Source organism: Apis laboriosa, unplaced genomic scaffold (assembly GCF_014066325.1).
Source record: "Apis laboriosa isolate Shangri-la unplaced genomic scaffold, ASM1406632v1 scaffold49_cov149, whole genome shotgun sequence".
NCBI classification, from domain to species: domain Eukaryota; kingdom Metazoa; phylum Arthropoda; class Insecta; order Hymenoptera; family Apidae; genus Apis; species Apis laboriosa.
Genome location: NW_025223500.1, coordinates 1,745,571 through 1,770,426, shown reverse-complemented (window position 1 = coordinate 1,770,426; position 24,856 = coordinate 1,745,571). Strand labels below are relative to the sequence as shown.

The window sequence follows — 24,856 nt, the reverse complement described above, 5'->3', positions numbered from 1 at the left end:
TACACTCGTCACCATTATAGTAGTGTTGGTTACGTGCCGCTGATGAATCACACATTGCTTTGACTATTTGTTCAAACTCGATGATTCGTTAGTAGTATATATCCATTGCTATTGATATTTTTTAAATTCATAGATTATTTAAAATTGTAATTATTTTAAAATGAATTTCTTTATTTTGAAGATATTTTCCATATTTTTAAATAATAATAATAAAAATAATGATTTTGAAATATAGCAAATTTATTATTTCTTGTTTCAATTTCAAATTAAATTTGCCATTTTCAGTATTCAGTAACAAAATAATAAATATAGTGCCTCACAATTGAATAATAATCTAAAATATAATATGTTAATCCTTATTAATTTTATAATAATAATAGTAATAATAGTTAAACAATCCTAATTAAATAATACAAACTTTTAATATGATATGGTACACGAGTTTTTTGTTGCATGATCATTTTGTTTTGTGCATCAATTTATATTTTTATTTTTCTTCTTTCTTGTTGTTAAATTTTTAAATAATGATATAAATAGAAAGTTTAAATAAGTATTAAGTAATGTTAGAAAATAAAATTAATTATTTGGTTAGTTGTGCTTCTTAATAATGACATAATGCTTCGTTTATCAATAGATAAATTTTATTTTATGGTGCTCAGAGTTTTAATTAAAATTGCATTTATTAAAAATGCATTCAAAAATTAAAAATTGATTGAAACTTGATTCAGAATTATTTAAAATCGACTATTTTTCTCAAAATTAATCACAATTAATCAAAATTGATTCAAATTAATTCACATTTTCAATGTTTGGTGCAAAATTATTCATTATTGAATCACAGTTCAAACAATACTTAAAAATTCAAATTTTATTTAAATTTAATCAATTTTGTATATATTTAATAACTTTTAAATTATTCTCTTAACAATATTGCATTGAATAATTCAAAATTAATTGATCTAATATCTATTTAAAATTGTTTAAAATGTTTCTTGGAATTATTCAAAATTTTTCAGAATAAATCACAAATATGATAAAAATCAAATAAAAATTAATCAAATTATTAAATTGTCAATTATAAAATTGCTAATCATTTGAATTTATTACTATTTATGTAAATATTAATTATAATATTAATTATTCATCTATTATTTATAAATTATTTATAAATTGGTATTAAATTAGTAATTTAATTGGCAATGAAAATGTATCGAATTGATACATTCTATCGCAAGATTTTTAATAAATAGTAAAGTATTGAACAATTCTAAAGATTAATCTTAATTATTTTTACATGATTATATTAGAATAAATACAATCTCAGACTAATAGATCGTAAAATTATCTTATTTTTTTTTTGTTTTACTAGATATCAACTATACTACCAATTTGTCGAACAATGGATATTAATTTTGTTATGGTGAATCTTTAATTTTACTAGATCTCCAAAGAAAACTTATTTATTAAATATCATTTGTTGCATAAGCTCAAGGCAAAATAATATCGACGCATATTGTTGCTAATATGCTTTTAACCATTATAGTGATTCATTGTTTCATTATTCAAGAGATTTGCTACTTTTTCAATGTAATTCTTCTTTCCCCTTCGTAATGATTCATATAAAGATAATGCAACTTAACTTTTTTATCGCTGTTTTTTTTATCCACCTTGATAATTTTGTACTATAAATCTTGAATCTTGTATTATGTTTTTTTTTTAATCATCGTGTAATATAATTTGAAAGGAATTCTACAAATCTAATTTTAATCCATTTATCCGCTTGGCAAAAGAATTATTCATTAACAAAAAATATTTCAAACATACAGTTTCAAATAGAACAATTTATTATTATTCTTCATTAATGATTCTTTCCTTGATTCTTATAGGAATTTAAAATTATTAACGATTATTTTAATATTTCTTTTTGTATGGAATAAAAATTTCAAAAATCGCCTAATTAAAAACATGATAAATCATGTTACAAGTTTCAAGATCTCGGTGGTAATCTTTTTTTTTTCATTTTTGTTATTTGGTTTTCAACATTTCATAAAACTTCAATGATGTATCATCTCATCTATTTGTATTATTACTTTTGGTATTTTTTTTTCTCTATATAAATATTTGTAATATTAAGTTATGTAATCTAGTAATATTGAAAAACTCTTTATCATCTTTTATCAAGAAGTTTACATATTTTAGAAAATTTTATTTTAATGAAAATTTTGTGTACAGTATAATATATAATAATGAGCAATTTATTTTTTGATAAAAAATCTCCTTAAATATATGAAAGAAATATATATATAAAACCCATTATGATTTATATATTCTTAATGTTTCATATAAAATAGAATTATTATTAATTTTAATAATATACATTATTAGTTGAATTTGCATAAGATATATGAATACTTTTGCAATTGTATATATTTCATTAATTATATTAAAAAAAAAAAATAGTTGATACAAATTGTAAATCAGTAATTGTCCATAGAATAACTATTGATTACTATTGATTAGATTTTTTCTCACAGATAGAATTTCCTATATAAGATATTTTTATCATTCATCAATGACGTATATCTTTATAAAAAAATGTATTAATATCAATAACGATTTATATATATTATCGTTATATATATATTATATTAGATAATATAGTATTCATTGAAATGAAGCTTTTATTTCTGTTGCTATGAATTATCACATGCTTCTTATTTTTTCATATTTTTATATTTTTTATTTTTTTACTTTATTTATTTTTCGCTTTAAATGAAATCAAGCAACAGAAATATAAAGAAATATTTAACGATTTTTTTAAAGAACACGAAATATTGATAAAATATTTAATTTGTTTCAGTGAAAATGCAGCTTTAAATTACTTACGCATTTCTTCGAATTGAATCTCGAGCTTTGAAGAAGACACAAAAATCGATGATATTTTAACTTCACACTTCTATCCACGTTATTTGTATAATAATTCAATTGGAAACATTAATATTTCAATTTAACTACATATACAAAACTATAAGAAAAATTTACAAAATAATTCTATCATATTAATTTTATCATATTAATTTTATTTTATCGTTGTTCTAATTTTTTATAATCAATAAAAAAGATTGAAGATTGTAGTAGTAGATTCAGTAGAAGAGAAATATCAAATGTCAATTTACAAATGATATTTGCAAGTTCAAAGTTAAAATTCTTTATTTTTTCAGTATATCACTTTTCTTATTTTACATTTGATTTATCAATCTCATTATTTTTTTTTATAAAATGTGAATATTCATATTTTAAATAAATCACTATAATTTCATTTTTTCTCAAAATTCTTTGTATTTTATTATAAAAAAGATTATGATCATGTATAATATAATTAAAATTCCAAAAATAGTTATCAAAATGATAAAAAGAAGACCGATTTCTTATAAAACGTGAAAAGGACTGAAATCAATGAATTTTTCTTATGAATACTTAAAATTTAAGATCAGTTTTTATGTGTTGATTGAATTTAATTTCAATTTTAAATTCATTAGAATAATTATTACATATTGAAACAAATTGTGAGATTGATTCTCAATATCACGATCATTCTAACCTCTTTAAGCATTATAAATATTATATTGTACTATATAATACATTCGAATTAAAAGTTTCAATTGCAAAAATTTTTATTACCTTGAAAATTTTTGAACATCTTGACAAATTCAAAATTTTTGACACTTTCATTTTTATTAACCACTTATTACTTTTTCCGTTATTGTATATACATGCAAGCAAGAGATAATGTCGGTAAAAATGAAATGTACATAAGTCAGACATAAATCAGAATAATTTTCAAAAGTTTCATAGCTATCAAGACGATCAGGATTTTTAAAAATTTTTAGATTTCGAATTAAATTCGAAGTGATTCAAATGTTCTGCTACTTTAGTGATTCAAAATATTTCAAATTCCGTTATTAATCGTAATAAGTGAGCGAACAAATTATAACCTCTTGTCTCGGTTCGTTTTCACTAATCTTCTTTTCAAATCTGCACATTAAAGTTAATCGCAATTTTTCTTAAGAATATTCTATTGTTATTCTCACAATTTAAAATTTTCATTTTTCTATTATTAAACCGAAACAAAAAGGATTGCATCATTCGTTTTATGAACGAATTCCAATCGATTATTCGATGCGATTATTGTGATTATCATTTTCATAATACGGTAAAAATAGTAAAAATATTCTCCGATGCAAGTAGTTGATGCAAGAAATATGTGAATTCCAGTTTTGTTTATTGTTTCACAGAAATTTGAACGAAAAAAGTAATATTAAAACAGTTCTTAAAATTTTAGTGATTTCATTGTGATCCTTCCAGAAATTTCAGTGTGTTGCATCGATATGCAAGTGGACTTCAAATACCTGAGATTATTTATTTTGTAATCTTTTATTAAGAGTCATTAAAATCGTCTAAAAACATTAATTATTTTAATAAAAATAAAAAAATATTTTAAAATTTTAAGGAATATTATAAAAAAAATTAAAATTATAGAAAATTGATCGACAAACAATTTTTATTCATTTTATTGTTTTATTCATTTTATTTATCATTTTATTCATTATATTACTCGTTATTCATATTTATATAATAATATTTGAACAATATTTATATATAGTTTTTGATATAAAAAAATAATACGATATTTGAAATTATTTTTTACAAGTTTAAAAGAGGTTATGAAATCAACATTGACAAGAATATTAATATATTCTTTATAATTATATTTTATATCAAGTTTAGTTATAAATTAAATGTTTATATAAATAACAAAATTTTTATTTTTTGCATAATGTTTTTTTTATTATTAAAATTAAATAATATATGTATTTTGTGAATCTTTATATTTTAGAGTTATTGATAAAATTAATAAAAATAATTAATTATATTATATCTTTTGAAACACTTTAAAATTATATTTTTTAAAAATGTATCTTAAAAATTTCATATATTATATTTATTGCATAAAATATATTATATTATTGCATTTCAATATTTATTCTCATAATTAATATATTTATTATTATGACATTTTCTATTTATCATAATTTTCTTCCATTAATTAATACTGTTTTTAATAAGGTCATTTTAAGGTATTTATCTTAATTTTCTTCCTTTCTATAATTGATAATTTATTCTTATAATTACGGTATTTGTAGATACTAATATGTATTTATTGATTTTTTTTTAAAATAATTGATACTATTTTGATTATGGTATATTATATTTTGATTTGATAATACATTTATCCAAGATTTTCTTCTAAATGATACACGATTTTTTTAATTACAATACTTCCTATGTCTACATCTACTTTTTTATTTTAATCAGTATTTTTTTTTTATTATACCAATTCTAATTTATTTATCTATCATTTCATTCAATTATTTTTTTTTAAATTCTATCCATCAATTATTTTTTTTCGTAATTAACATTTTTATTGTAGTGCAACTAGTTCAAACTTATTGTAAGCGGAAATCCCGTACGATTTAATAGAAATGGAAATCCCATGATACATTTTCCTGTTATATGAAACTCGTACTTCGTTGACGTCACGTATTTCTCAGATTTCAGAGATCGTTGACTGACTATCGAACAAGTCTCGTTATTACAGAAATGCTAAATCAATTTCATGATATGTTTATGAATGAAGTAATTTTACCGTTATTTCATTATAGTAGTTGCTAATGAATTTTTATCAAAATTCTCAGAATATTTTTTTTATATTTTTAAAATTTTTATGAAATTTTTTGATGTCATTTGCATGAAATTTATTATTATATAAAGTACGAGAATAAAAAAAAAGATTGAAAAAAATTGAGAAAATCAAGAACAATGTGTTTTCAATCTTATGTTACAAATTATATTTTTTTTTTCATTATTATAAAATTATTTTATTTATTATATACTTGTAAATAATTATATAGATAATATTATGAATATCTAGTCATTTTGAATTTAGTCATTTTTAACTATTTTCGAATTACCAAATGAATATTTACAATTTTAATTTATTTATTGCAATATTGGTTTTATAAATTTCATAAAGCTATAACATATAATGTTATAATTTAATGTTCTAGATCATTATTTATTTTTTAATTATAATAAATTTTTAATTAGTGTGTCTTAATAATCTGTGTAATCGATTTAATAAAATTTCCAATTTCTGCAGTTAATTTAAATTTAATTTATCGTAGGTAGATAATTTAAATTGCCGCATACAATATAAAATGCATAATATAGTGTATTAATGTATTTATGAAATACGTTCGAAGAATCGATTCTAGAGATCAAAACAAATTTAATATATAAAAATGTTGAGATTTATTTATTAAATTATAAGCCATTATGAAGTTTGCATTAGACAGCGAAAATAGAATAAACTTCAATCGATATTTTTATATATTAATTTTTATATTTATTTTGGCTTTTGAAATCAATCTTCCAATATCCTCATAGCATAATTAAAACGGTAAACACATCCTTGTTCTTGTAATCATACTTATTTTCATCTACGCAATGATCGACCATGTATTTTGCATGTTACGTAATCTTGATTGAACGTTTGATTAGGTCAAGTGATGAGAACAATAGTCGATCTCTCTCCATGCCGGGTATAACCCTATTTTACAATCTTAATTTATCATATCCGAGGCAACACTCGCCCCGTTTGATTTTACATGCGCGTTTCCTCATGCCGGAAGTGTCACTTTGATGTCTTGTTCAACAGTTGATAATCTAACCCGAAGTTGAAAAAGAACATCAAGGTCAATTTTATCAATCTCCTATCTCTATGAAATAAATGAAATAGAATATATGAAATAGATTGATAAAGGAAAATCAAAATATACTTAAATGTAATTAATATATTTCCATTACATGTAAATAAATATATATCTTTATTTAATTACATGATAATATTGAAATGTCTCAATAGAATGTTTATCGATCAATCATTGCAAGAGACATAGAGATCAATGAACTTTATTAAATTTATTACTAAATATCTATAATGTACACATATACATGTTTAGTCGCATACAATATTTCAATTTAATATTTTATAAATAAGCATTGTTGTATGGAATACAATAATTCAATAATGATCAACAAGTCAAGAAGAAAGTTAACAACAAAGTGTTTTGATGCATTGATTACTTTTTAAATATTATATTATTATTATTTAAATATTAAATATTATTATTAAATATTAATATTTATATTCATTGTATATTTTTAATATTTAATATATCTTTAATATAAATAATAGATAATTTTTCTAATATTTTTGCATATCTATCTTATTTAATTAAAATTGTTATCCATCACTCATTTTATTCAATTGATACACAATTTTCCAAAATCTTGTGATAAAAGTTTTTTTCATCATAATTGAAATATAAGCATTTTGACATTGCATTCTTATTGGATTATAGGATTTTTCTTTTTCGCTTTCTATCAATTAAGAAACATTTTGGTGAAAATATTTATATTTATAAATTTTTTTTCAATAAATAAATATTTATATTTTTGTTTTATTTTTTCAGAAAGCTTATCAATTACTAACATTAGAAATATAAATATATATATTTTTTAATCCTTTTCATTTAATATTTTCATGGTTAATATTTTTGTATTTTTTTAACTTGTTTCTATTATTTTAAACTTGTTTCTATTCATTAATATTTCGAATTTTCGATGATTTTTAGAAGAGGATTAAAAGATAAATTATTCTCAAGAATAATCACAGAAAGATGTTATTATATTATTATTTGATTTTCTTTTCAAAAGAGAAAGAGAGAGAGAGGGAGAGAGAGAGAGAGAGAGAGAGAGAGAGAGAGAGAGAGAGAGAGAGAGAGAGCGCTTGTACATGTGTATATGTGTATATTTAAAATAACTAATAAGCAAACAGGCGACATATTTTATCATTTAAGATTTTCTAAGATTCAAAATTACTTGTTAAAAGTTTCTAGGAAATATGTAGTGCATCAACTTGAGTTCAAACTAGTTGTACACTCGTTTGAATATCGAAATTGATTCGTATTAAAATGAATTCGTAAAATGAATGAAATTAAATTGAAAATTGAAATTATTTTAGTCAATTGATAATAATAAACTGGATTCGAATCATATGTAATTAAATAAATTTGAATCGATTTGCATTGAATGAAAAAAAATAGATCGAATGAAATTGAATGCAAATCGATAATAAATACATTCCAGATAAGATGAATTTGAATCAATAAAAAATCAACTAAAAAAAACAAAAAAATTCCACTTTACTATAAAAGAAATTTATCATCAGTTTGAGCTAATTAATATCAAATCAAAAAGATTTATATCACTATAGAACCAAATATATAATTAATTTCTTATCGATTTGATACAATTCAATTCAATTCGAATCTAATAATTGAAAAATTTAAATCAAATAATAGGAATGAATAACGAATTACATTTACAATTTATACTATCAACTATATATAGTTGATACTATCAACTATATACTGATATAGTTATTCATCTTTTTCTAATTAAAATAATTAAAATCAATTCGAATCAACCCGAAACAATTTATAGTTGATATGACTAAATCAAATAATATCGTAATCCTAAAAGAATTCAATTTCATTAAGTGTTCGTTAAAGTTGCTTTGGTCGTTGATATCATTTGCATTAAAAAATCTTATCAGACGCTTTTTTCGGAAATAGTACTTCTAATACTTCTGTTGCTGTCTCTCCTTTGTAAATTACGGGGATGCCTTTGAGAGCGAATAGGTGGTTCTCTGTCGCTGCCTATTCTTCTCAGACTAGTATCTCTTTCGGTACGAGCGTTCTTTGGTGTCGTTGGTCCACGAACATTTGTATAGACCACGTAAACAGCTAAAATTCCAACGACGAACATGGCTACACCGACACCGCTCACTGTGCCGACCTATAAATAATATTTTCATATCATAATTGAATCGCAATTAATACTATTTTTTAATTTCTCTTGTGAAAATTGTCTTATTATCTTAAATTATCTTATTATCATCAATATTATCATCAAAATATATCATATAGTAATGTAATATGAAAAAATTCAATTCAATTCAAAATTCAACAAATTTACAATTTTTTGAATAAATATTTTAAGAAATCTTAAAGAAATCCTTAAGACGTATAATATAAAAAAATATATTTTATTGTTTTTATTATTTTTACATTCTTAAACATATTTTATTTATCTTGTTTATTATAAAGAAATTATCTTATTAACTGATTAAGTTTAATAAATAAAGCGATAATTATTTAGAAAAAAAAATGATTTATTTATTATTTGCAATCTTTTTTTTCAAATATTTCAAAAACTAAGAGTGAGCATTTATATGTAAAAAAAAAAGAAAAAATTAGGAAAACATTATTTGGAAGCTTTTTTAGATAATTATCAAAAAATCTATTACGTGTAATTTGTCAATTCATTAATATTATTAATTACCAAATTATTATATAAATCAAAACTTTTATCAATTATCTATAGAAAGTATTTGCGAGTTATATAAATCTCTATATAAATTGCTTTTCTTTTATTAATTCAAAAATAATATTCATATAGAAAAAAAACAATCGAATTAAAACAAAGAACTGACCATGGTCCACCATTCACTGTTATCCATTTCGGAAACAAGAACTTGAGCATCCTCATCATCATTCTCATGCAACAGTTTGATCTCTTTAGGCGTTGTAGCACACCCAACTTTTGTTCCCTTTTCCTTACTGATCAACTTTTTGAATTCTTTCGGCATCTCACTTTTATCCTCATTATCTGCATCATCGTCATCCTCTCCATCTTTTTCCTCGTTCTCATCGCCCCAATGTAATTTTACTTTGTCCTTGAGAATAATGATCGATCCCAGGCTCTGCAGCTCTCCAGCTTTTACTTTCATCGACAGATCGAGAAAAGCGGTATTTGATTGCGATTCCTTTGCGTAATCCGCAATTACATTTGATAAAACGTTGTTCCAATCCACGGGATTTATTTGATTCTTGCATTTCTTCTTTTTGCTATACGAAAAGATTTATCATAATAATTGTATGATAATAATCAAAGATGGATCAAGAATAGAATTTTAGAAATTAAGAAAGAAATTATAATAATGTTAGATTATTCTATGCTAATGGTAAAATGGCAGTTAAGAGTTAATGTGAAAATATTTGTATATGTATATTCTTTTGTTTTTTTTATTTATGAAATGTTAATTTTTTATTTTTAATGAAACTTTGTGAGAAATTATGCAATAGATATATAGAATTTTTTTTGTTATTATTTTAAAAGAATGAAATCAATGCTCAAAGTTTCAATATATTTTTGTTTTTTGAAATTTTGTAATTATTTTGTTTTTTGTAATTTTGTAATGATGTCAGATAAAGCAAAATCTTAAATTACAATATATTTAGAATTCAGTGTTCTATTATTATACTGTAAAAAAATATTCTATACAATATTGTATTTTAATATTATTTTATACAATATTGTATTTTAAACGAAATACTAAAACTTTGGATATTTTTAATTTATTATTTTCTATATATAAATTTTTTTTTTAATTTTTGAATTTTTCTGCAAAATAATGTTCAGATACTTTTGTGAATAACTCTATCCTATATAATAGAAACTAAATTTTTGTCAATGTCTAATAAATTCTGATTTTTGTAACTGAGTTTTTTTTATCTAGTAATAATTTAGTAATTTTATCTAATAACCATGAATTAAATATATGTAGATACAGAAAAGATATCTAACAATTATAATTTTTGAAAAAAATTATTATAATTATCATATAATCATGTATTTTTCTTTCACACTAAAATCAAATGTGTGTAAATTTCATATGCAAGCACTCATGATCACACGAAACATTAAAAACCATAACAAAGTTTTATTTCTATAATCTTTTCTAGAATACATTTGAACATAATGGCATAGTAATTACGGGTAATTAAAAATCAATAGATCCTTGCATAGAAAATTTTTAACACAATACATATTTGTTCGTTTCAATGATTTAACTTGATTTAATCACGTCTGGTCATTATCTTGTATTTTAATTCATTTAATAATATGTTATAGTGCATTAATAGAAACGTTACAGTCTACAAAGTATTTTAATATAATTTTATATTATTTTAATATAGAAAAGGGAAAAAAAGGAATTGATTTGATATGACGATAAAATAATTACGAAATATTTCAAAAATATCAAATTATAATTAAGAAAGATGGCTGGAATTTAATACATATTGCAGTATTGCGATATTGCTCATTTAAACGTCCGCATTTTTTTGCCCACAAAAGTTCTTGCATAGATAATTTCATTGCAATTTTTTTTTTTTTTTTTTTTACGGGAATAGGCAATTAAGGGGATAATCAAACATTCATGCTCACCACAGCGTATCTAACGCTTTTGTATACGCTTTTATCGCGTCCTCGAGCCATTTGACTTCCCTCAATTCCTCCGTGTCATACTTCTTGTCATCTTTAATGGACCACCATTTTGATTTCTCAACCCTTGTCTCTAATCCTGGGAATTCGTTCCTGAATCAATTCAACGATCAAATTTTTATTATTTTTAAATTGACTATAAATATTCGTGCAAATTTATATTATTATTATAATAATTAAAAGAACAAAAATTGAATTATAGAGATTTTTTCATCTCGTCTTGCGATTTACGGTTTGATATCAGAAATCCCGCGAATTTCAAAAATTTGAACTTCGAAAAAATAAGCTTAATTGAATCTACAATCAATTTTTTTTTTAAATTTTGATTTCTAAAATGTTTTTATTTCAATTTTCATTTCTCGTTAGTTATTATAATTTTATAATGTGAGGTTTCATAAATATAAAATTCGAAATTATAATCATATTTAATTTCGAATTTTAATAAATATTATTCAGTAAAATTATATCATTATAAAATATTATAAAAGATATAAAGGATTCTCATGATTGTAAAATTATTAATTCATATATGCTTAAAAATTATTAATAAATATTTAATTTGAATTTTATAAGAATTTTTGTATAAGAAACAAGGGACACATTCATTTCCTTTCCTTATCTTTCATTCAATAAGTTTTATAAAATTCAAATTGAAATATCTTTTAAATATTTTTTAAGCATATATGATCAATCCTTTTTTTTTTTTTATAGAGAATATCATGTTGCATCGATTGATGTATTAAAAGTATAATTCCATTTAAAAAAAAACACGATATATATAAAGTTGATCTTTATGATTTTTGCATATTCTAAAAGAATTAGTAACATCAACTTCAATTTTTTTATGAAACATTTTTATAAACAATAATACTTTGTGAGAAAATCAAGATAATAAAATGATATAAAACTTGTTAATGTATATTCATTATAAGACACGTGTTCATATAATTATGATTGCAATTTAATATTAATAAAATTTAATAATAAAAACTCAGTTATAAATATTAATTTATTCTCATAAATTAAATATTGTACTTTTGAGTAAAGACTGCATATAATTTAATAATCATCCATGAATTATTATTAATTATTTTTTTTAATTTCATAATTGTTTTTATTTATTTATATAATTTGTGTTTATTTTCTTTCAATCCAAGATTTATTTATTTAAAAAATTTTAACTATTAATCATAATAATTAAATTATAAAGAAATTAATATTTAATAAGTTTAAATTCAATGACAAACATAACAGAAACGAATGGAAAATTTTTAATGGTTACTAATTAAACATCCTTGGCTAAATCAGATTTTATGCTTCGGAAGGCCTTTGAGAAAATACTCTATTTCAGATTAAATCAGTAATTTTAATATAATGACATATCATTATTATAATTAACTTATATCATTTTTTATAATTATTTGTAATTCTTTTATTATTTCTTTATAATTCTATCTATTAATTATTTGTTGTTACAATTATAAAAACTCTACAATTTATAAATTTAAAATCTATGAATCATGAATTTCTTATCAATGAATTTAACTTATAATATTCTTGAATATAGGTTTTATTTCGATGATATTGTTAAAGCAAATGAAAAATTTTGTTGTAATTATTTTAGATATATATTACGATATTTTAATTAAAAAATGATACGTTTTTAAAAAGTTATCACAAAAATTATCATTTATAGAATACAGTATATTTTTTGAAATTTTTCTCTTGTAATATTACGACGATAAATAATCAAAAAATGTAACTCGGACATCAAAATTATTAAAGTCAGAAATATAATTAAGAAATTTAAGAAAAAAAATAAAATGTATATATATTTCAAATAACCATTTTTATTTAAAAAAATGTTATTGTTTTATTTTCCAATTTTTATGATAAATTTTTACATATAATAATGTGTAGAAGTGTAACAAATTTTGCTATCAAAATTCATAACTTTTTCAAACTAATTTCGACAATACGTATTCCCCAAATACAAAACAAACACAAAAGTTGATATATAAATGTCATGTTGAAATTTACTTATTATTAAGTTAAATAATTTATATTTGCGTTAAAATATATACAACTTTTAAATTTCCAATAATCTCAATCGAACAATACATAAAATAAGTTTCAACATTTTTGTTCTGGTTTTTAAAATTTTCCCAAAGATATCACATAAATTAATATCTTGAGAATTATTTAAAGCATAAAAATAAAAATAGATATGTTAAAAATAAAAAAAAAACAAATCCGATCTTGTTTCTATAATGTTTGAATAGTAAAAATGTAATGACATTTACAACTGTAATGATTAACTAATAAGATAACAGAAAATATTAGATGTGTGCTAATGAATTCATTGATTGCGTGCAAGTAAATGTATATGCGTGAACAGCACGATAATTCTATTATTCGTGTATTGACTACATTCAAAGACTAATTGCACTATTAGGCTTGTTTCTATGAATAACAAATCGCCGCGTTTAATGATTGGAATGAATTTTAAACGTGTTTCGATGGCGCAATTTTATGCAATTATTTGCAACAAAAGTAAGCGAATTTTTTCATTCGTTTCAAAGTAGCAATGCAATTATTAAAATAATACAAAATAATATGCACTATTTTGCCCTAAAAATATAAAATCTTAAAATTTTTGAAAAAATAGCGAGCGATCAAACAATTGCAAGAAAATCAAGAAGTCCAAAGAAATTTTAATTTTTGTTGATTATTTTTTTTTTATTTAATAAAATTTAATTAAAATAAAATTTAATTATTATATTAAATATTAATTAATCATATTATATTATTAATAATCAGATCAAAACATTTGAATGTTTCCATGATATCTTATTTATATCTTTATAATATATGTATATCAATCAATTCAGAAACAAGAATTATCTTTCTAATAAAAAAATTGCAATTGAAAAAATTGCAATATGTGATATTAATACGAGAAACATGTAACATTTATTTCATAATCCTATGCAACGTGCGAAAAACTTTACATATTATTAATTTAAAAAAATTATTTTTCTTACGATCATCGATATAATTTATCGAAATAAACCAAAATAAATTAAATATTATTATATTATTATATTATGAATGAATTATATTATAATGTCTAATTATATGACAGAAATAGTTTTTCAATATTATATATTATAATTGTAATGAATTCAATTAGAACTTATACTTTAGTAACAAATAATGACAGAAATAATAAAATAAAAATAAAAATAAAATAGGATTACGAAAAGTAATGTCATATATCGTAATCTATTTTGTTATTAACTTTTATCTTAATAGCATCGCATAATTTTCATTTTGTTATTTATTTGAAATACAATTATAAACATATTATATGATTTAAAAGCATACAAAAGTAATTAATTATATCATTAAAATAATTGTACAATTAATTTATCAATTTAAATTAAATATATATTAGAAATATACAAAAAATAAATAAAATTGCATAAGATTCATGATGAAATATTTGTTTGCCAAATGTGAAAACAAATTTTTTTTTTATAAATATTGAAATTCAAAAACAATATAATTTGAATTATAATATAATTTTTCTTTTTCATTTATTAATTATTTAATTCGACTACACAGATTTGAAGAAGTTATTCTCAAAATGATTGAAAATTATTATTTATTAGTTTGTTATTTTTCTAATTTAATACATTGATAGTACTAGACATTTATTTTATTTATGTCAAATTTCAATTTGATATTATTTAGAATTATATATTAATAAATATTTTTCAATTTCATTCTCGATTTGAAAATTTATTTAATCAATGTTCATCATTAAAAAAAGAAAAAATCTTTAATAGAAACAAAAATTTACTGTTATAACAGCAATTTTATTATTATCAACGATGCATCATCACTTTTGAAGTACTATTCAAGATTTTTATGCGATGATATGTTTGCAACACTAATTATGATATTGATTATAGTAATTATTACGTTTTTTCAAATAATAAATTTTTAAAACAATTTCTTTTTCATTCTAATAATAATGCATAATCAGATCATAAATATAAAAATGTATATTAATTTTAAGAATATTTTTTTAATAAATCTTTATGCATAATTTAACTTCAAACAATTAATAACTTCAAAACAATATATCTCGAAAAAAAAATCTATTATCGAAAAAAAATCTGATATTGTACAATAAAATTGACATAAATATGTTAAAAAAAATTAAAAAATTTTCTATATCACGTAAATATAGCCAAAATTTGCAAAAATCGATATTTTTTTCATTTTCATCGTTCGATCAAACAACAAAAAATGTTTCAAAATTATCTTATATTTTGTCATACCTATTTTTCATATAAAAGAATAAAATTTATATATATATATATAAATATATATAAATTGCAGAATATAGATGTTTATATAAAATTTGGATATATATTGCATTAGTTTCAAAAAACATTTTAAATCATAGGATCTCATAGAATCACGTAATATTGTAAAAATAAAAGAAAAAAATAATAAAAAATCATTAATTCACTGGAATAATTCACTTCGATCCGTAGTAATTAATTTTTTCCTCAATAATTATACTTAATTTTACATTTAAATACGCATTACATGATATGCAAAATCTTGATACTGCATGTATTTACAAGAAAAATAAGTATGGTAGATATAGTGTATCGTTTTTTTCTTTTTTTTTCATATTGATTTCATATTAATTTTATTATGAAGTTATGATATGAAGTTATTATTACAATCAACAATAGTAATTTCATTTAATTTGAGAATAAGATAATTAACAGAACTTCAATCTAATAATTTTTTTAATGGTCTTTTAAATATTAATAGACAAATAATAATTTTGATATTTTCGACTCAATCTATAAAAAAGTAAATTATCAATTTGCAAAAGTTTCTCAATAATAATAATATTCTATTATTATATTAATGTATCAAAATTTAAAAAATTTTAGAATCATTTAATCTATTCATTTGCATATTAATTTTACGATGATTTCATGATTGTAAAAATGGTATAAATTTTAAGCTTTAATATTATGTTGCTGATTTTTTTTAGATTAAACAACTTTTTCTGAAAAGTTAAAAGAAATTAAAAAAATAGTTTATAAGATGAAAACGTATGAAAAGAATCTTGAAGTAATTTTAATTAGTTCGAATTAATTAAAAAAAAAAATAACAAACATTATAACATTCACACTGCACCCACATTTTACACAACATTGCATTTATGTAATACTGTTCTCAGTGCTTTTCTCTTCTTTTGTCTTCACTGTAATTCACATTGCAGAAAGGTAATATGCATTATAGCAATCTTCTCAGTAAATAGATTTAGAATATAATAAAAATTACATCTGATTACTCTATTAAAATTGATATTTAACTAAAATTGTACTTATGATATTATTTTTATGCCTATTGGTTAAAAAAAAAAGTAATTTTAATAACCTAAGCTAATCTTATTTAATCTAATTTTAATTTTACAATACTATATAAATTATCTATATTGTAATAAAATAAAAAAAATTTTGTTATTTTTTCAATTAAACCAAAGTTTCAGATATTGTTTATTGAGAGTTTGAAATATAAAAGTTTACTAGTTTTCTCAAAATGTTATTACAATTTTATTTATTTTCGTTTTTTCTTGTAATTATTTATTCATAATAAATGAATATTTCAAATATGTTGTATATCCTTTATAACTTATATTAATTATTGTGTCGATGGTATCATGGAAAAAAAAGAAAGGAAAAAAAAGCTGTTGCAAACCAACTTGTATTAATAGACAAGTATTATGAAATGATCGTTGATACTGTATTGTGGTTACCATTTACTCATTAACAATCATGATTGTCAGATAGGACATAATAAATCTATTATTTTTATCTTGGACTTGTACAATTCATTCAGAAGAGGTGGTAAATTGTATTGATCGATATCGAAGTATAATTGACATAATTAACATGATAATATTTTTGATTTGACAAAAACATTCGATTTTAATTTCTCGCTTAATTGATTTTGTCAGCATTTGATATTTTACTTTTTCACTTGATTAATTGTATTAGTTTATTTTTAGAACTATAGTTTTTGTTTATAAATTATAAATCAAATTTTTATTATAAATTTTTCTAAATGAAATTTTCAATGCTTCTATTCTATTAGTAAAGTTGAAGGATTTTTTTATGTTATTAAGTTACGAAAAAATATTCACTTTCTATAAATTTCTCAACTTTAATATTAGGGTACGAGCTCATTTAATAAGTAAGGAAATCAAATAATTAACATTTTAAAATTGATTGGTGTACTTTAACGACTCCATACATATTATTACATCGAAAAAAAATTAATTAAATGATACATAATAATATGTAAAAGAAATTACACAGTTATATTCATATTATATTCGCATAAAAAAAAAACGAAATTTATTGTTACACAATTTTATATTTTCTAATCCTATGTATTGAATGCAGAAAATTCTATTCTTGTTTATTCTAATAAAATCTTCTTTCCTACGATTATCATTTTAAATATCGATTTTTTTAAGATCATTTGTAAGTAATTCCTTGTTTTGTTTTATTAATATCAGCATGAAAACATATTTAAATGATTCGTAAAATATTGATCAACAAATTTTTATTATTACATGCTATAAAAAATTTTTATTTTTTAAATATTGCAAAATTCAGATTGCAATATTATACTTTTCTATGCATAAATAATTTAAAAATAATTTAAATGAAAGATATTGAAATGTTCGAAGCTTCAATAATTAATCAATAAGCTTCTATTATAATTTTCCTATAGTATAAATTTTATATCTAAATTTTTGTTGTTTCTATAAAGATATGTAAATTGTTATTTTATTATCAGAAAAGCAATTTTTATATTTTGTTTAAATTTGATATAATAAACTTTGAATATATAATAATTTATATTTAATTAATTAAAATTTTTAGTTTTTTATTAAAATGAAAAATAAATGAAATCGATAAATATTCAAATGAAAAGAAAAATTTTTGTATATCATCGTATAATGTAAAATATAGAAAAATAGAAAAAAAATAACGGAACGTTTATGCATATGAGAAACAGTAATTGTGTCACGGATTATCAAACGGATAATGTTACGTAAGAAAATTTCTTAATTGCGGTTTGAGTCATGTTGTCGGAATTAATTGATAATCGATGTTTATAAATATACACAATTGTCATCAATTACGAATTGACAGAAAAGGTTCAATTGGTTTCAATTCTAATTATTGATTTAATTAGTTTATTAAAGAATAAAAAATCAATTTTCACTTGCTTTTTTTTGTGATATATGTATATAATTTAAAATACAGTGTTTTGAGTTTTATTAAGTTAAATTAGAAAGTTTAAATTTTTAATTATGATAGCATTATAAATTTTGATATCTTACAAAATTAAGATATACATATAAAGATATAAAAAATTATTTGATATCATTAAGTCTGATATACCATTTTGATATAATATTTTCATTAATAAGTTTGAGAATTATTCTTATTATGATTACAATTGAATGTATATTTTTATTTTTGAAATTTCATTAATTAGATTTTATAAATTTAAATGTAAAAGAATATAAATATATGTGGTTACCTGGAATCTTCCAAAACTAAAATAGTGTTTGTCGAATTAACATGTTTTAAATGCTCTTCGATATGTCCTTCGCTGACAATCAAAATGGTCGAATTCACTGGTTTGCTGAAGAATTCATTTTCCGGTGTTCCAATATGCACAATATGCGTGGTTAAATCTGGAATTTTTGTTGCGATTAATTTTTCGATTTATCGCATTATCGATTTTTTTTTTAATTTTTGAATTTTTTCTCCAAAATTTTTCATAAATTTTTGCAATTTAAAAATTAACAAAATCTTCATAATAATGTTTCAAACATTCAAATTAGTTTATTAGTTTATTTTTAATTTTAATTATCTTAATTATTATTTTTGTCCAATTTTTCTGATTTTTGATTCTTCGAAACCTAGTGTTATATAGTATAATATATATAATGTATAATTTTTTATTTTGTTTATTCATTTTCGAATATATATATTATAAAGAATTATCTACATAAATATCTATATAAATATTAGAAAGAATTTAAAAGATCAATATCTAAAAAAAAAAGAAAAAACAAATAAATAATTAAAAAAAAAAAAGAAAATTGTTACCTTACCATCTTTATCGCCATCAGAAATCAAAACACAAAAACCATTTTTAATGGCTGCCGTTGTTAATTTTTTTGCAATGTTTTGAGTGTCATCCTCACCATCCTCATCACCGTTCACCACTAATGTGAACGATTTCCATTTTAATTCTTCCATGATTTTTAACGTTCCCTGGATCAGCAAATCATAATTAATAAATATAATAAATTTTAAACAAACAAAATTCCTATTATATTTATTCCTATGTATCAAATTTAGTTAACTTCTTTTCATTCTAATGTACATAAAGTTCAAAATATATTCTAATATTAAATTATCTGACTTTAATCCATATACATCTATTTCTTAAATATAGGATTATTGTGTGATATTGAAATTCGAGGTAGACATACAAAGTATTAATATATTCATAGGATATTTAGATCTGCTTTAGAGATTAAAACAAATACAAAAGTTGGTATACAAAAATATTGCTTAAGGCTTATTTATTAAGTTATAATTATATAAATTGTTAATTATATTTTGTCTTTATTTCACCACCGATATATTCTATTTTTACTTCGTTTCATCTACAAAATTAAATTGCTTATAATTTAATAAGCCTCAACTAATATTTTCATATATCAATTTTTATGTTTGTTTTGTAATGCGCCTTTCATTATATATAAATTTTCTGAATATATATTACAATTGTTTGTATATATATATATATATATATATATAAATGATATTATATAAGATATATATATAAATTGAATTCATGGAATTAATTACTTGAACTAGATAAGAATCGGATTCCTTCATTAGATAATGAAGATACGGAGAATTCGATACTCGTGTCACAATATGTGGTACTTTCAGCACTGAAGTTATCTTATGTACGGCTTCCGCATTTGCTGCAGTATCTGGTCCAATAATTCCTGTTAAAAAAAATAATCTAATATGTATTACATTAAAAAAGAAAAAGGATTATGCTGCTATAATCATTTAGCAAATTTTAAATAAAATACATTTTATATATATATACAAACGGATTTTTATTAATTTTTATACATAAATATCCAGATTTAGATAATTTAAAAAGAAACTTTTTAAAAAGAAATTAAAATAATATAAAAAATTCTTGAAATTCTTGAATTGTTAAAACTATTATCTTTCTAAAGCAATATAAATTTATTTCTCAATTTAAATTCAAATTTTTAAGACATAATAATTTTAATAACTTAAATCATATTAATTTTATTAAATCATAGTAAAATAAATATAAAAAAATTTTTTATATAATTAATAAATCTATAAAATAAAATTAATATATAATAAAATTAGTATTTGAGTTTATACGAGTTACTATACGATATATAATATTTTTTTAATATTAAATTTACAATTTTGTGATTAATCAAGCTGAATAATATATTTCAAGTAGTATTGTTGTAAAAAAAGAAATTGCAATAGATCATATAAAAAATCAAATCATATGTCTGTATTGTTTGATTTAGAAAATATGATTGGATAAATTACATTTACCTAAATAGTAAGGCGGTTGCAAACAACTTGTATCTGCCCCTACGAGAGCCTTCATCGCCGCTTTTAAAGTACCAGTTATGCTGCCGCATGTGTCGAAAACAGTCAGTTCTGTAAAATAGAAATTATTATAATCATATAATATTTCATTTATTTATTAGATTACTTATTAGATTTTTAAGAGTATTGCTGAAATTGAAAAATTATAAATTATTATATAACGATATCAATATCCTAAAAAACATTTTGTGACTTATATATTAGGAAATGATTAATTTTAGAAAATAAGAAATTTTAATTATTCTAATATAATACAATTAATTTTTATAGAAAGATATTTAATGGAAAAATTAAATTGAAGGGTAGTGAATTTTGAGATAAATTTTTGAGAAATTTTGAATTTTTGTGTTGTATCCTTTTAATTTTATTCAATTAAATATACGATAGCATTAAAGTTTTCAAAAAGATTTATTTTTAAAATGAAAAAATTATGGTATGATATAAATATGTAAAGAGATGATTAATTTTGAAAAATCGAAAATTAATATATTAATATGATTAATTCTTTTAAGGAAAAAAAGTAATTAATAAATTCTTCTAAGGAATCATTTTTAGAATTTTAGATTCTTATGCTAAATAATACAAAAATAAGAAATCTTAAATTCTCAAATAATATCTCAAAAATTAAATATAAATTATTACAATTTCAATCAAGCAAGTTTACTTTAATCCAATAAGTATTGCAGTAACACAATTTTTCTCTATCATTTATGTTTATTATTTATAATTATTATTAATAATTTTTTTATGATAATTATATCATATTACTTTAATATATGCATGAACATTGATTAAAATAACATAAGAATTTTTATTAAGCATTTTCAATAAAACTATTTATAATCTTGAATAAAAATATAAATCACAATTAACTTCAATTTTAATACTAGGAAAATAAAAATATATCTGATTTATTTACCTATGTCATAGCCGCCACTTTTATTGTTGTGAATTTCAGTAAGCAATTTTGCAGCTTCGTACATTAGTACACCTTTGGCCGACAGTTTCCGGCAGGATGGATCATCATGGATGCTGGTCAACAGCGAGATCTGCGCGTGATTTCCGCAATCTGTGCGCCCATCGCAAGTGCACGTACAAATAATACCAAGTATCATCAGCAACGTTTGCAGCTTCCCCATTTTGAATTCTTTTTTTCCTTTTCTTCCCTTTTTTTCTCACACTATTCCTCTTTTTTCCTACTTCTCCTTCCAACTATTCACTATCTTGTTCCAACTTGTTGATACTTATTCCTTCTTCAATCTCTTTCTTCGATTTTTTCTTTTATTTCCCTTTTATAATAATAAAATAATATAATCGTGGAATACATGGTGAAGCACTCATTTCTCTATGATCTGGTACATCATAAGATTTGATTGTTTTTTCTTCAATTTTCACTGAACTTCAATACGCGGCACATAATATGAATGCACGTAATAGAACTGGATGACTAGGCTCTCGTATGGGGATGAAGGATCATAGAAAGTGACGAGAAGGATAGCCGTAAACCAACTTCTTCTCGAACTGTGGACCTTGGTAGTGAAAAACGGAAGCTTTATAAAGGAAGCCAATATCGCATGTATTAGGCGAATTTCTAGGGTTTTAGGCCTTGGTAATCAACCGCACCAGGCGTTCTCAAGACGACCTTGTTACGTTTTGTTCTGTCTCTTTCTCTTTCAACCCCGTATTTATATTAGCTAGAGATATTAGAATTAAAACTGCAGATTCGTGAAAATCAAAACTTGAAATTGTCAAAATTCAAATTTTTTTTTCTCAAAAAAGAAAGTCTCTATTTATTTTAGAGAAGTAAAATATTACCAAATTGTGATTTCTGTAATTCGAGTTTGGATTTATAGTTAATCAATAGTTTTTTTGATTTGTAAAATATTATTAATTCATAAGATTAAAATTTAAAGTTTAAACACGAGTTTAATTGAATAAAAATAATTAAATAAAAATAAATTGATATCATCTCAATATTGATATCTTTTTCAAGAATTCCAAATAATCTATCTTTAATATTAATTTTTTATAATATAATATAATAAGAATCAAACTACTATTAATTAGAAAATGAATTGAGATTCTAGATTTGATGTTTTGCTTAATACAAATTGTTTTTATAGTCATATAAATTTATATTAAAGATATTTTTAATAATATTTTATTAATTTGAGATATTATTAAAACTTGTAATAATATTATAACAGAGAACTATAAAGAACTCTAATAATAAAAGTTAATTGCGTATGATAAAATTAAGTGGATTTTTTTTAATTTTAAATATGATATTATGTATTATTAGATTTCATATTTGTTTTCATGTATTCTCTTGTTTAATTCCAGTAATTATACACCAGTATACCAATATACCATAAAGTTTCTGAAAATCAAATATATAGATTTTAGACATCATTATATTATTTATCTTAATAATAATAATATATATAATAAGATATTAACATTGTTTATACTATTAAAATTAATGATATATAATAATATTTTTCTTCTGCTACCTTATAATTGCTTTGCAAATAATTTTTAAAAAAATTTTTATGTATTTTTCTTTAATAATTATGATCAAAAATATAACATAATTCTTAAGTTGTTTAGAAAGTAATATACAAGTGCAATGATTATGAAAAATAAGCGGCATTTATTGATGTGTCGATCATTATGATTATGACATACTAAAATATTTAATCTTTCAATCATATAATGAGTTAACATAACAAAAAAATTTATTATTTTTATATTACATTTTTTCGATGATTATATAAATATAGTATTTTAATTAACTATTTTTTTTCATATAAATCGATCATTACATTTTATATAAAATCAACAAGTCTTGACTGTACATGAATGAATGTACATATAAATCTTAGGTTCTATTTCACATCAATAGCATTTTTCGTACAGTGAGAACCACTCTTAATCAAGCATAAGCTCGTTAGCATAACGTATCGACTAGTGAGATTATAAAAGTTAGTTGCACAACTCATCTTTACATAACTAGGCTGATTAGAATGCATTTTCATCGCGACTGACTATCATTTGGAAAAATTTATCTTTCTTATATGAATAGACATTTAACAATTCATGTCATTTGAATATCAACAAACTATGATAGAATGTGAAGATAATACGATTTCTTCAAAGTATGGAAAAAATTTCAAAAATATAAAAAATTTAGATTTATTATTAACATTCTCCTACAATCAAACAATCTATGTTAATTTAATTTAGTTATTTAATTGAGTTGAATTGAATTTTTATTTATAAAAAATAAATTAAAATTGATGAATTATATATTTATTACATACAATAATATCTTCATAAATAATATAAGATTCGTAAGATTCTCTCCTAGATCCTATATTTATTATATTATATTATTGTATATAACATTACTGCAACATCAAAGATTCATTTTACTAGAATCGGGTGAATGGCAGTCTACAGAGATTTCTAATAAATAATGAAGTTAGGAAAAATTTTCTAATCTAATCTAA

The 24,856-nt window shown here is 21.0% G+C and overlaps 2 protein-coding genes across 2 annotated transcripts in view; one reads left to right on the top strand and one right to left on the bottom strand.

Annotated features, from left to right (window-relative positions):
• The window catches only part of LOC122716876 (growth hormone secretagogue receptor type 1), a 100,196-nt gene that overhangs the window by 19,393 nt on the left and 55,947 nt on the right, over nucleotides 1-24,856 (top strand). The window lies entirely within an intron of this gene.
• LOC122716875 lies at nucleotides 8,537-22,868 on the bottom strand. The gene is made up of 8 exons (XM_043940359.1): nucleotides 22,264-22,868; nucleotides 21,288-21,395; nucleotides 20,535-20,680; nucleotides 19,769-19,931; nucleotides 19,189-19,345; nucleotides 11,476-11,625; nucleotides 9,680-10,094; nucleotides 8,537-8,982 (listed from the first exon to the last, which is right to left on the bottom strand). The coding sequence occupies exons 1-8, from the start codon at nucleotides 22,481-22,483 to the stop codon at nucleotides 8,737-8,739; spliced, it is 1,605 nt and encodes a 534-aa protein (XP_043796294.1). The 5' UTR covers nucleotides 22,484-22,868; the 3' UTR covers nucleotides 8,537-8,736.

Coding starts and splice junctions, on each gene's coding strand:
- LOC122716875 (XM_043940359.1), bottom strand. CDS start 22,483: ATGGGGAAGCTGCAAACGTTGCTGATGATACTTGGTATTATTTGTACG. Junction 20,681..21,287: donor GCAACCGCCTTACTATTTAG/GTAAATGTAATT, acceptor TTTTTTTAACAG/GAATTATTGGACCAGATACT. Junction 10,095..11,475: donor AAAGCGTTAGATACGCTGTG/GTGAGCATGAAT, acceptor CTTTTCGTATAG/CAAAAAGAAGAAATGCAAGA.